The sequence below is a fragment of the Anomaloglossus baeobatrachus genome, chromosome 11 (genome assembly GCF_048569485.1).
Source record: "Anomaloglossus baeobatrachus isolate aAnoBae1 chromosome 11, aAnoBae1.hap1, whole genome shotgun sequence".
Classification (NCBI taxonomy): Eukaryota; Metazoa; Chordata; class Amphibia; order Anura; family Aromobatidae; genus Anomaloglossus; species Anomaloglossus baeobatrachus.
Genome location: NC_134363.1, coordinates 33,921,427 through 33,935,399, shown reverse-complemented (window position 1 = coordinate 33,935,399; position 13,973 = coordinate 33,921,427). Strand labels below are relative to the sequence as shown.

General features: G+C 53.5%; 1 protein-coding gene across 1 annotated transcript in view; it reads left to right on the top strand.

The window, feature by feature from the left end:
* Positions 1-13,973, top strand: part of MEGF8 (multiple EGF like domains 8) — an 89,413-nt gene that overhangs the window by 44,502 nt on the left and 30,938 nt on the right. Inside the window, exon 26 of the mRNA XM_075328009.1 lies at positions 11,303-11,517. Within this exon, the coding sequence (XP_075184124.1) occupies positions 11,303-11,517 (215 nt within the window). The remainder of the gene's footprint in view (positions 1-11,302; positions 11,518-13,973) is intronic.

The following is a 13,973-nucleotide window of genomic DNA, read 5'->3' as shown; positions in this document are numbered from 1 at the left end:
TTCCAAGCTCCGGGGGTGTCACATGCACCCCAGGGTGACGATTCTGACTCGGACGACAGTCCCAGACAACCTAAGCGGGCTCGTTATGAGGGGCCCTCAACTTCGTCTCACTGGTCAGGATCCCAGCGGGACGGATCTATGGGTGATGAGGCGGATGTAACTGATCAAGATTCTGATCCTGGGTCCGCCCTCAATCTGGATACACCGGATGGTGACGCCATAGTGAATGATCTTATAGCGTCCATCAATAGGATGTTAGATATTTCTCCGCCAGCTCCTACTCAGGAGGAGGCAGCTTCACAGCAGGAGAAATTCCATTTCAGATATCCCAAGCGTAAATTAAGCACTTTTCTGGACCACGCTGACTTTAGAGATGCAATCCAGAAACACCACGCTTATCCTGAGAAGCGGTTTTCTAAACGGCTTAAAGATACACGCTATCCTTTTCCCCCTGACGTGGTCAAGGGTTGGACCCAGTGTCCCAAGGTGGACCCTCCAATCTCCAGGCTTGCAGCTAGATCCTTAGTTGCAGTAGAAGATGGAGCGGCACTTAAAGATGCCACTGACAGGCAGATGGAGCTCTGGCTGAAATCCATCTATGAAGCTATTGGAGCGTCGTTGGCGCCAGCTTTCGCAGCCGTATGGGCACTCCAAGCTATTTCAGCTGGGCTTATACAGGTCGACTCGGTCACACGTACATCTGCCCCGCAGGTGGCACCATTGACCTCTCAAATGTCTGCATTCGCGTCTTACGCGATTAATGCTGTCCTGGACTCTACGAGCCGTACGGCGGTGGCGTCAGCCAACTCCGTGGTTTTGCGCAGAGCCCTGTGGTTGAGAGAATGGAAAGCAGATTCTGCTTCCAAGAAGTGCTTAACCAGTTTGCCCTTTTCTCGTGACCGATTGTTTGGGGAGCGTTTGGATGAAATCATTAAACACTCCAAGGGTAAGGACTCATCCTTACCTCAACACAGACAAAACAAGCCCCAACAAAGGAGGGGTCAGTCTGGTTTTCGGTCCTTTCGAGGCTCAGGCAGGTCCCAATTCTCCTCGTCCAAGAGGACTCAAAAGGATCAGAGAGGCTCAGATTCTTGGCGGACGCAGTCACGCCCAAAAAAGACAGCAGGAAGAACCGTTACCAAGACGGCTTCCTCATGACTTTCAGCCTCCTCTCTCCGCATCCTCGGTCGGTGGCAGGCTCTCCCGCTTTGGCGGCATTTGGCTGTCACAGGTCAAAGACCGTTGGGTGAGGGACATTCTGTCTCACGGGTACAGGATAGAGTTCAGCTCTCGTCCTCCAACTCGTTTCTTCAGAACTTCCCCACCGCCCGACCGAGCCGATGCTCTGCTGCAGGCGGTGACCGCTCTAAAGGCGGAAGGAGTGGTGACTTCCGTTCCTCTTCAGGAACAAGGTCACGGTTTTTACTCCAATCTGTTTGTGGTGCCAAAGAAGGACGGGTCCTTTCGGCCCGTCCTGGATCTAAAGTTGCTCAACAAACATGTAAAAACCAGGAGGTTCCGGATGGAATCTCTCCGCTCCGTCATAGCCTCAATGTCTCAAGGAGATTTCTTAGCATCAATAGACATCAAGGATGCTTATCTTCACGTGCCGATTGCGCCAGAGCATCAGCGTTTTCTACGCTTCGTTATAGAAAGCGAACACCTGCAGTTCGTAGCGTTACCTTTCGGGCTGGCGACAGCTCCTCGGGTCTTCACCAAGGTCATGGCAGCAGTAGTAGCTGTCCTGCACGCGCAGGGTCACTCCGTGATCCCGTATTTGGACGATCTACTTATAAAGGCACCCTCTCAAGAGGCATGCCAACACAGCCTGAACGTGGCACTGAAGACTCTCCAGAGTTTCGGGTGGATTATCAACTTTTCTTCGGCGCTCCATTGGGAGACCCAGACGATTGGGTGTATAGCACTGCCTCCGGAGGCCACACAAAGCATTACACTAAAAAGTGTAAGGCCCCTCCCCTTCTGGCTATACACCCCCAGTGGGATCACTGGCTCACCAGTTTTCTGCTTTGTGCGAAGGAGGTCAGACATCCACGCATAGCTCCACTGTTTAGTCAGCAGTAGCTGCTGACTCTATCGGATGGAAGAAAAGAGGGCCCATATAGGGCCCCCAGCATGCTCCCTTCTCACCCCACTTGCGGTTTGTAAGGTTGAGGTACCCATTGCGGGTACGGAGGCTGGAGCCCACATGCTGCTTTCCTTCCCCATCCCCCTGAGGGGCTCTGTGGAAGTGGGATCTTACCGGCCCCCAAACCCTGAGGCCGAGCTCCATCCACAGACCCAGAGACCCTGCTGGAGGAGCTGAGTACAGTCAGGGACAAGGCCCTGCAACGTTCAGGTACTCTGTGTCCCCGCACAGACAGGCCACGCACACTCCAGGCTTGCTGGGTGTGCTAGTGCGCCGGGGGCACTAGCGCTGCGCGCTCGGGTTAGAGTCACTGCAGCTTAGCTGAGTGGTTTTATGTCTTGGGAACTACCGCGCCGGCCGCTCCGGGAGCGGCGGCGCCGCTGGGACTTGTAGTGCGCCGGGGACTCGCGCTGCCCGCGCTTTTACGGCGGCAGCGCTCATAAATCTAGTCCCCGGCTTTTGCGGCCTAGCTCTGCTTCGTTCCCGCCCCCACCCTGTCAATCAGGGAAAGGGAGAGACGCTGTTCTATAGCCAGCGCCGAGGGCTGGAGTCTTATTTACATACTCCAGCCCTCTCACTGGGCACAGTGGGGACGCAAGTTTCCCGCTCTTGGTCTCAACACGCCCAGGGCCCGCCCCTCTCCACAGGACGCCGGCAGCCATTCCTGCATGCAGTCTGGCTGGAGAACGGACACAGGCTCTGGGGGACTCAGACAAGGGACTCTGGCGACCACACACCCGCGTTTATGCGGGCGGTAAGCTGCACATAAGTGCTGGCCCCACTAGTGCCACAGTGTTATTTGGTGCATTTTTTCCCTGTACCATATATATTTATATTGCACTGTACAGTCGCTTCTTGGCTTATACCCTACATTGCTCTGAGGAGACAACAACATGTCATCCGCAAAACGCAAGGGTGCCAAGGCACAGGCGGTATGCACTGCTTGTGCCGCATGTGGGGCTAATCTACCGGCAGGTTCCAATGACCCCCATTGTGTGCAATGTTCAATCCCTGTGCCACTTCGGCAGCCAGAGTCTATGGTAGTAGTGGCCCAGGCAGAGACGCCTGTGAACCCTGCCCCGGTGACGGGGACAGAATTTGCAGTTTTTGCTGATAAGATGTCTGTGACTATGACAAAAATCCTGGAAACCTTGCAGTCCAGGCCAGTTTCTCAGACCATGGACACTGCTGTGTCTATGCTCCCCGGTCCCCCTCAGTTGGAACTAATCCGTACTTCAAGGGGGTCCCAGGCATCACAGGCTGAAGACTCTGACTCGGATGACAGTCCCAGGCAGCCTAAGCGGGCTCGCTGGGAAAGACCCTCGCCGTCATCACACTGGTCAGGGTCTCAGCGAGACGAGGCTCTGTATGAGGAGACAGAGGTGGGTGATCAGGAATCTAATCCTGACACCGCTCTCAATCTAGATACCCCTGATGGTGACGCTATGGTAAATGACCTTATAGCGGCCATCAATAGACTGTTGGATATTTCTCCCCCAGCCCCTTCAGCAGAGGAGGCAGCTGCACAGCAGGAGAAGTTCCATTTCCGGTATCCCAAGCGTAAACTGAGTACTTTTCTGGACCACTCTGACTTCAGAGAATCAGTCCAGAAACATCATGCTTATCCAGATAAGCGTTTCTCCAAACGTCTTAAGGATACACGTTATCCCTTTCCCCCTGACGTGGTCAAACGCTGGACCCAGTGTCCAAAGGTGGACCCCCCAATCTCCAGGCTTGCGGCTAGATCCATAGTTGCAGTGGAAGATGGGGCTTCACTTAAAGACGCCAATGACAGACAGATGGACCTTTGGTTAAAGTCTGTCTATGAAGCTATCGGCGCGTCGTTTGCTCCAGCATTCGCGGCCGTGTGGGCGCTCCAAGCTATTTCAGCTGGCCTGGCACAGGTGGACTCTATCATATGTCCAGCAGTGCCGCGAGTAGCGTCCCTAACCTCGCAAATGTCTGCGTTTGCGACTTACGCTATCAACGCTGTCCTGGACTCTACGAGCCGTACCTCAATGGCGTCTGCCAACTCTGTGGTTTTGCGCAGAGCCTTGTGGTTAAAGGAATGGAAAGCAGATTCTGCTTCCAAGAAATGTTTAACCAGCTTGCCACTATCTGGAGACAGACTGTTTGGTGAGCAATTGGCTGAGATCATTAAACAGTCCAAGGGTAAGGACTCCTCCTTACCCCAGCCCAGATCGAGCAAACCTCAACAGAGGAAGTGGCAGTCGAGGTTTCGGTCCTTTCGAGGCTCCAGCAAGACCCAATTCTCCTCGTCCAAAGGGACTCAGAAGGAGCAAAGGAGCTCAGATTCCTGGCGGGCTCATTCACGCCCCAAGAAAGCAACCGGAGGAACCGCTTCCAAGGCGGCCGCCTCATGACTTTCGGCCTCATCCCTCCGCATCCTCGGTCGGTGGCAGGCTCTCCCGCTTTTGCGACATTTGGCTGCCACAGGTCAAAGACCGGTGGGTAGCAGACATTTTGTCTCACGGGTACAGGATAGAATTCAGTTCTCATCCTCCGCCTCGGTTCTTCAGAACCTCCCCACATCCCGACCGAGCAAATGCCCTTCTGCAGGCGGTGTGCTCACTAAGAGCAGAAGGAGTGGTGATCCCTGTTCCTCTGCAGGAACAAGGACAAGGTTTTTACTCCAATCTCTTCGTGGTTCCAAAAAAGGACGGCTCGTTCCGTCCTGTTCTGGACCTAAAGCTGCTCAACAAGCATGTGAACGCCAGGCGGTTCCGGATGGAATCCCTCCGCTCCGTCATTGCCTCAATGTCTCAAGGAGATTTCCTTGCATCAATAGACATCAAAGATGCTTATCTCCACGTGCCGATTGCTACAGAGCACCAACGTTTTTTACGTTTCGTGATAGGAGACGACCATCTCTAGTTCGTAGCTCTGCCATTTGGTCTGGCGACAGCCCCACGGGTTTTCACCAAGGTCATGGCGGCAGTGGTAGCAGTCTTGCATTCTCAGGGACATTCGGTGATTCCTTACTTAGACGATCTACTTGTCAAAGCACCCTCTCAAGAGGCATGCCAACACAGCCTGAATGTTGCGCTGGAGACTCTCCAGACTTTCGGGTGGATCATCAACTTTTCAAAGTCAAACCTGGCACCGACTCAATCACTAACGTATCTTGGCATGGAGTTTCATACTCTCTCAGCGATAGTGAAGCTTCCGCTGGACAAGCAGCGGTCACTACAGACAGGGGTGCAGTCTCTCCTTCAGGGTCAGTCGCACCCCTTAAGGCGCCTCATGCACTTCCTAGGGAAGATGGTGGCAGCAATGGAGGCAGTCCCGTTCGCGCAGTTTCATCTGCGCCCACTTCAATGGGACATTCTCCGCCAATGGGACGGGAAGACAACTTCCCTAGACAGGACAGTCTCCCTTTCTCAGATGACCAAGGACTCTCTGCAATGGTGGCTTCTTCCCACCTCATTATCACAGGGAAGATCATTCCTGCCCCCATCCTGGGCAGTGGTCACGACAGACGCGAGTCTGTCAGGGTGGGGAGCAGTTTTTCTCCACCACAGGGCTCAAGGGACGTGGACTCAGCAGGAGTCCACCCTTCAGATCAATGTTCTGGAAATCAGGGCAGTGTATCTTGCCCTATTAGCCTTCCAGCAGTGGCTGGAAGGAAAGCAGATCCGAATTCAGTCGGACAACTCCACAGCGGTGGCATACATCAACCACCAAGGAGGGACACGCAGTCGGCAAGCCTTCCAGGAAGTCAGGCGGATTCTGATGTGGGTGGAGGAAAGAGCATCCACCATATCCGCAGTTCACATCCCGGGCGTAGAAAACTGGGAAGCAGACTTCCTCAGTCGCCAGGGCATGGACGCAGGGGAATGGTCCCTTCACCCGGACGTGTTTCAGGAAATCTGCCGCCGCTGGGGGGTGCCGGACGTCGACCTAATGGCGTCTCGGCACAACAACAAGGTCCCGACCTTCATAGCGCGGTCTCGCGATCAAAGAGCTCTAGCGGCAGACGCCTTAGTGCAAGATTGGTCGCAGTTCCGGCTCCCTTATGTGTTTCCACCTCTGGCACTCTTGCCCAGAGTGTTACGCAAGATCAGATCCGATTGCGGCCGCGTCATACTCGTCGCCCCAGACTGGCCGAGGAGGTCGTGGTACCCGGATCTGTGGCATCTCACGGTCGGCCAACCGTGGGCACTACCAGACCGACCAGACTTACTGTCCCAAGGGCCGTTTTTCCATCGGAATTCTGCGGCCCTGAACCTGACTGTGTGGCCATTGAGTCCTGGATCCTAGTGTCTTCAGGATTATCCCAAGGGGTCGTTGCCACCATGAGACAGGCTAGGAAGCCCACGTCTGCTAAGATCTACCACAGAACGTGGAAGATATTCTTATCCCGGTGCTCTGCACAAGGAGTATCCCCCTGGCCATTCGCGTTACCTGTCTTTCTTTCCTTCCTGCAATCTGGGTTGGAAAAGGGCTTGTCGCTCGGCTCCCTTAAAGGGCAAGTCTCGGCACTATCCGTGTTTTTTCAGAAGCGTCTAGCGCAACTTTCTAAGGTGCGCACGTTCCTGCAGGGGGTGTGTCATATCGTACCTCCGTACAGGAGGCCGTTAGATCCGTGGGATCTAAACAAGGTCCTTGTTGCTCTCCAGAAGCCGCCTTTCGAGCCCCTGAGGGATGTGTCACTTTCTCGACTCTCACAGAAAGTGGCATTTCTGGTAGCGGTCACGTCTCTTCGGAGAGTGTCTGAACTAGCAGCGCTGTCATCCAAAGCTCCTTTCCTGGTGTTCCACCAGGACAAGGTAGTGCTGCGCCCCATTCAGGAGTTTCTCCCTAAGGTGGTATCCTCTTTTCACCTTAATCAGGATATCTCCTTGCCTTCCTTTTATCCGCATGCAGTTCATCGGTATGAAAAGGATCTACATTTGTTGGATCTGGTGAGAGCACTCAGAATCTACATTTCCCGCACGGCGCCCCTGCGCCGCTCGGATGCACTCTTTGTCCTTGTCGCTGGTAAGCGCAAAGGGTCGCAGGCTTCAAAAGCCACCCTGGCTCGATGGATCAAAGAACCAATTCTTGAAGCCTACCGTTCTGCTGGGCTTCCGGTTCCATCAGGGCTGAAGGCCCATTCTGCCAGAGCCGTGGGTGCGTCCTGGGCATTACGACACCAGGCTACGGCTCAACAGGTGTGCCAGGCAGCTACCTGGTCGAGTCTGCACACTTTCACCAAACATTATCAGGTGCATACCTATGCTTCGGCGGACGCCAGCCTAGGTAGAAGAGTCCTGCAGGCGGCAGTTGCCTCCCCGTAGGGGAGGGCTGTCTTTGCAGCTCTAACATGAGGTATTTCTTTACCCACCCAGGGACAGCTTTTGGACGTCCCAATCGTCTGGGTCTCCCAATGGAGCGCCGAAGAAGAAGGGAATTTTGTTACTTACCGTAAATTCCTTTTCTTCTAGCTCCTATTGGGAGACCCAGCACCCGCCCTGTTGTCCTTCGGGATTTTTGGTTGTTTTTCGGGTACACATGTTGTTCATGTTGAACGGTTTTCAGTTCTCCGACGTTACTTCGGAGTGAATTTGTTTAAACCAGTTATTGGCTTTCCTCCTTCTTGCTTTTGCACTAAAACTGGTGAGCCAGTGATCCCACTGGGGGTGTATAGCCAGAAGGGGAGGGGCCTTACACTTTTTAGTGTAATGCTTTGTGTGGCCTCCGGAGGCAGTGCTATACACCCAATCGTCTGGGTCTCCCAATAGGAGCTAGAAGAAAAGGAATTTACGGTAAGTAACAAAATTCCCTTCTTCAAAGTCAAATCTAACCCCGACCCAATCACTAACATATCTTGGCATGGAGTTTCATACTCTCTCAGCGATAGTGAAGCTTCCACTGGACAAGCAGTGCTCTCTGCAGACAGGGGTGCAATCTCTCCTGCAGAACCAGTCCCACTCCTTGAGGCGCCTCATGCATTTCCTAGGGAAGATGGTGGCAGCAATGGAAGCAGTCCCTTTCGCGCAGTTTCATCTGCGCCCTCTACAATGGGACATTCTCCGCCAATGGGACGGGAAGTCGACGTCCCTCGACAGGGATGTCTCCCTCTCTCAGGCAGCCAAGGACTCTCTCCGTTGGTGGCTTTTTCCCACCTCATTGTCAAAAGGAAAGTCGTTCCTACCCCCATCCTGGGCGGTGGTCACGACAGATGCGAGCCTATCAGGGTGGGGAGCAGTGTTTCTTCACCACAGGGCTCAGGGTACGTGGACTCAGAGAGAGTCCACCCTTCAGATCAATGTTCTGGAAATCAGAGCAGTCTATCTTGCTCTGCGAGCCTTCCAACAGTGGCTGGAGGGCAAGCAGATCCGGATTCAGTCGGACAATTCCACAGCGGTGGCGTACATCAACCACCAAGGGGGAACACGCAGTCGACAAGCCTTTCAAGAAGTCCGGCGGATTCTGACGTGGGTGGAAAACACAGCATCCACCATATCCGCAGTTCACATCCCAGGCGTGGAAAACTGGGAAGCAGACTTTCTCAGTCGCCAGGGCATGGACGCAGGGGAATGGTCCCTTCACCCGGACGTGTTTCAGGAGATCTGTCGCCGCTGAGGGATGCCGGACGTCGACCTGATGGCGTCACGGCACAACAACAAGGTCCCGGTTTTCATGGCACGGTCTCACGATCACCGAGCTCTGGCGGCAGACGCCTTAGTTCAGGATTGGTCGCAGTTCCGACTACCTTATGTGTTCCCACCTCTGGCATTGTTGCCCAGAGTGCTCCGCAAAATCAGGTCCGACTGCCGTTGCGCCATTCTCGTCGCTCCAGACTGGCCAAGGAGGTCGTGGTACCCGGATCTGTGGCATCTCACGGTAGGACAACCGTGGGCGCTACCAGGCCGTCCAGACTTGCTGTCTCAAGGGCCGTTTTTCCATCTGAATTCTGCGGCCCTGAACCTGACTGTGTGGCCATTGAGTCCTGGATCCTAGGGACCTCAGGTTTATCTCATGATGTTGTTGCCACCATGAGACAGGCTAGGAAACCATCCTCCGCCAAGATCTACCACAGAACGTGGAAGATATTCTTATCTTGGTGCTCTGCTCAGGGAGTTTCTCCCTGGCCATTTGCATTGCCTATTTTTCTTTCCTTCCTGCAGTCTGGGTTGGAAAAAGGTTTGTCGCTTAGCTCCCTTAAAGGACAAGTCTCTGCGCTATCCGTATTCTTTCAGAAGCGCCTGGCGCGACTTCCTAAGGTACGCACGTTCCTGCAAGGGGTTTGTCATATCATTCCCCCTTACAGGCGGCCATTGGAACCCTGGGATCTGAACAAGGTTCTGATTGCTCTCCAGAAGCCACCTTTCGAGCCTATGAAGGAGATTTCCTTTTCTCGGCTTTCACAGAAAGTGGCTTTTCTAGTGGCGGTCACGTCTCTTCGGAGAGTGTCAGAGCTGGCGGCGTTATCATGCAGATCTCCCTTCCTGGTGTTTCACCAAGACAAGGTAGTACTGCGTCCAATTCCAGAGTTTCTTCCCAAGGTGGTATCTTCCTTTCATCTCAATCAGGATATCACTTTACCATCTTTGTGTCCGCATCCAGTTCACCATTTTGAAAAGGGTTTACATCTGTTGGACCTGGTGAGAGCACTCAGGATCTACATTTCCCGCACGGCGTCTCTGCGCCGTTCGGATGCACTCTTTATCCTGGTCGCTGGTCAGCATAAAGGGTCGCAAGCTTCCAAATCCACCCTTGCGCGGTGGATCAAGGAACCAATTCTTCACGCCTACCGTTCTGCTGGGCTTCCGACTCCTTCTGGACTGAAGGCCCATTCTACCAGAGCCGTGGGTGCGTCCTGGGCATTACGGCATCAGGCTACGGCTCAGCAGGTGTGCCAGGCGGCTACCTGGTCGAGTCTGCACACTTTCACCAAGCATTATCAGGTGCATACCTACGCTTCGGCGGATGCCAGCCTAGGTAGACAAGTCCTGCAGGCGGCGGTGGCCCACCTGTAAGAAAGGGCTGCCTGACAGCCCGATCGCGAGGTATTATTTTACCCACCCAGGGACTGCTTTTGGACGTCCCAATTGTCTGGGTCTCCCAATTAGGAGCGAAAAAGAAGAAGGGAATTTTGTTTACTTACCGTAAATTCCTTTTCTTCTAGCTCCAATTGGGAGACCCAGCACCCGCCCTGTTTTTCTGAGGGTATTTGTTTTTCGGGTGCACATGTTGTTCATGTTAATAACTTACGTTCTCCGATATTGTTTATCGTATTGAATTTGTTTTTGAAACAGTTATTGGCTTTCCTCCTTCTTGCTTTTGCACTAAAACTGAAGGACCCGTGATCCCACGGGGGGGTGTATAGCCAGAAGGGGAGGGGCCTTACACTTTTAAGTGTAGTACTTTGTGCGGCCTCCGGAGGCAGTAGCTATACACCCAATTGTCTGGGTCTCCCAATTGGAGCTAGAAGAAAAGGAATTTACGGTAAGTAAACAAAATTCCCTTCTTTCCACTGCGGCTGTTTAAATCGTGCTGTCACATTTTGACAGCCTGATCTAAGAGGTTAACAAGCACGAGTGGATCGCGGATCCACCCATGCCTGCGAGGCACATATCTGCTGTTCAAATCACCAGACATGTGCAGGGATCGCCGCTGGCTCCCTGCAGGCACTTTCCCCGCCGCGGCCATTTAAATCGTGCTGTCACATTTTGACAGCATGATCTAAGAGGTTAACAGGCACTGGTGGATCGCGGATCTACCCATGCCTGCGAGGCACACGTCTCAGGTTCATATTAGCAGACATGTGCAGGGATCGCCGCTGGCTCACCACAGGCGCATTCCCCGCCGCAGCCGTTTAAATCACTCTGTCACATTTTGACAGTATGATCTAAGGGGTTAACAGGCATGGGTGGAGTGCGGATCCACCCATGCCTGCGAGGCATACATCTGCTGTTCAGATCAGCAGACAGGTGCAGGGATCGACGTTGGCTCACGGCAGCAGCCAGAGGTGATCACTCCTTCATGACTTAGGACATATCGTTATGTTCTAGGTCGTGAAGGGGTTTAAGAGGGGGCCCACATTGCTCCTTTATAAATACTCTCCTTGGAGAACGTCTAATAATATAAATGATTTTTGTGCGATGCAGTATTTTCCAAGTCTCCGCTTGCCGTTCTATATATCACCAGGTGTCCTCGTGGTGTATTATGAAGCCAACAACACCGAACCAACCGGATTTAATGCCACGTACACGGTGCACGAATGTCACCCGCCGTGTGGACCCAACAAGGTGTGCCGAGGTCATAGCTGCGTCTGCCGGAGTCCTCTGTCCGGGCCGTCCTGCCTGCGCAACGTGTGTCCCCAAAACTGCTTCCTGGAGGAAGAGAAGGGCGTCTGCAATCAGGTGAGGACGCTCCTGCCCCCCATACTGACCGCTCCGGTTTAGTGAGGTCACATCATCAGCCTGCAGGTTTAGGCACTAAAAGGTTTTTTCTATCTGGAATATTTTTGGCAAATCCTCTGGACCCACCGCTGGGATCCACATTCACACTGATCATGAGGTTTAAAGTGTACGTGCTCTGCACGATTACTAGGATCGCAAAGATCAAAAGAGCAAAACGCCCCAAATGATCCGTTGATCTGCCCAAAAGATCATCACTGCGTCTTGTGGAAATAGGATCTGTGCTGCCGAGAACAATGGCAGCAGGCTCTGTATCCATGAGCATGCTCAGCAGGCTCTGTATTGGTGAGCATGCTCAATGGGGTCTGTATCGATGAGTATGCTCAGTAGCGTCTGTAGCGTGTGCATGCTCAGTAGTGTCTTTAACGGTGAGCTGTGTCTATAAAGATGAGCATGCTTAGCAGGGTCTGTAGGGGTGGGCATGCTCAGCAGTGTCTGTAGCTGTGAGCATGTTTGGTAGTGCCTGTAGCTGTGAGCATGCTTGATAGTGTCAGTATCGGTGAGCATGCTCAGCAGTGTCTGTATCGGCGAGCATGCTTAGCGGTGTCTGTAGCGATGAATATGCTTTGCAGCATCAGTAGCGGTGAGTATGCTCAGCAGGGTCATTGTCAGTGAGCATACTTCGCAGTGTCTGTAGCGGTTAGCATGCTTGATAGTGTCTGCAGCGATGAGCATGCTCAGCAGTGTCTGTAGCAGTGAGCATGCTCAGCAGTGTCTATAGCGGTGAGTATGCTCAGCAGTGTCTGTAGCAGTGAGTATGCTCAGCAGTGTCTGTAGCAGGGAGCATGCTCAGCAGTGTCTGTAGCAGGGAGCATACTTCGCAGTGTCTGTAGCAGTGAGCATGCTTGATAGTGTCTGTAGCAGTGAGTATGCTCAGCAGTGTCTGTAGCAGTGAGCATGCTCAGCAGTGTCTATAGCGGTGAGTATGCTCAGCAGTGTCTGTAGCAGTGAGCATGCTCAGCAGTGTCTGTAGCGGTGAGTATGCTCAGCAGTGTCTGTAGCAGTGAGTATGCTCAGCAGTGTCTGTAGCAGTGAGCATGCTCAGCAGTGTCTGTAGCAGTGAGCATGCTCAGTGGTGTCTGTAGCAGTGATTATGCTCAGCAGTGTCTGTAGCAGTGAGCATGCTCAGCAGTGTCTGTAGCAGTGAGCATGCTCAGCAGTGTCTGTAGCAGTGAACATGCTCAGCAGTGTCTGTAGCGGTGAGTATGCTCAGCAGTGTCTGTAGCAGTGAGCATGCTCAGCAGTGTCTGTAGCAGTGAGCATGCTCAGCAGTGTCTGTAGCGGTGAGTATGCTCAGCAGTGTCTGTAGCGGTGATTATGCTCAGCGGTGTCTGTAGCAGTGAGCATGCTCAGCAGTGTCTGTAGCAGGGAGCATGCTCAGCAGTGTCTGTAGCAGTGAGCATGCTCAGCAGTGTCTGTAGCGGTGAGTATGCTCAGTAGTGTCTGTAGCAGTGAGCATGCTCAGCGGTGTCTGTAGCAGTGAGTATGCTCAGCGGTGTCTGTAGCAGTGAGCATGCTCAGCGGTGTCTGTATTAGTGAGCATGCTTAGCGGTGTCTGTATTAGTGAGCATGCTCAGCGGTGTCTGTAGTGGTGATTATGCTCAGCAGTGTCTGTAGCAGTGAGCATGCTCAGCGGTGTCTGTAGTGGTGATTATGCTCAGCAGTGTCTGTAGCAGTGAGCATGCTCAGCGGTGTCTGTAGTGGTGATTATGCTCAGCGGTGTCTGTAGCAGTGAGCATGCTCAGCAGTGTCTGTAGCAGGGAGCATGCTCAGCGGTGTCTGTATTAGTGAGCATGCTCAGCGGTGTCTGTAGCGGTGAGCATGCTCAGCTGTGTCTGTAGTGGTGATTATGCTCAGCAGTGTCTGTAGCAGTGAGCATGCTCAGCGGTGTCTGTAGCAGTGAGCATGCTCAGCGGTGTCTGTAGCAGTGAGCATGCTCAGCGGTGTCTGTAGCAGTGAGCATGCTCAGCGGTGTCTGTAGCAGTGAGCATGCTCAGCGGTGTCTGTAGCAGTGAGCATGCTCAGCGGTGTCTGTAGCAGGGAGCATGCTCAGTGGTGTCTGTAGCAGGGAGCATGCTCAGCAGTGTCTGTAGCAGTGAGCATGCTCAGCGGTGTCTGTAGTGGTGATTATGCTCAGCAGTGTCTGTAGCAGGGAGCATGCTCAGTGGTGTCTGTAGCAGTGAGCATGCTCAGCGGTGTCTGTAGCGGTGAGTATGCTCAGCGGTGTCTGTAGCAGCGAGCATGCTCAGCGGTGTGTGTAGCGGTGAGCATGCTCAGCAGTGTCTGTAGCGGTGAGCATGCTCAGCGGTGTCTAGCAGTGAGCATGCTCAGCGGTGTCTGTAGCAGTGAGCATGCTCAGCGGTGTCTGTAGCGGTGAGTATGCTCAGCGGTGTCTGTAG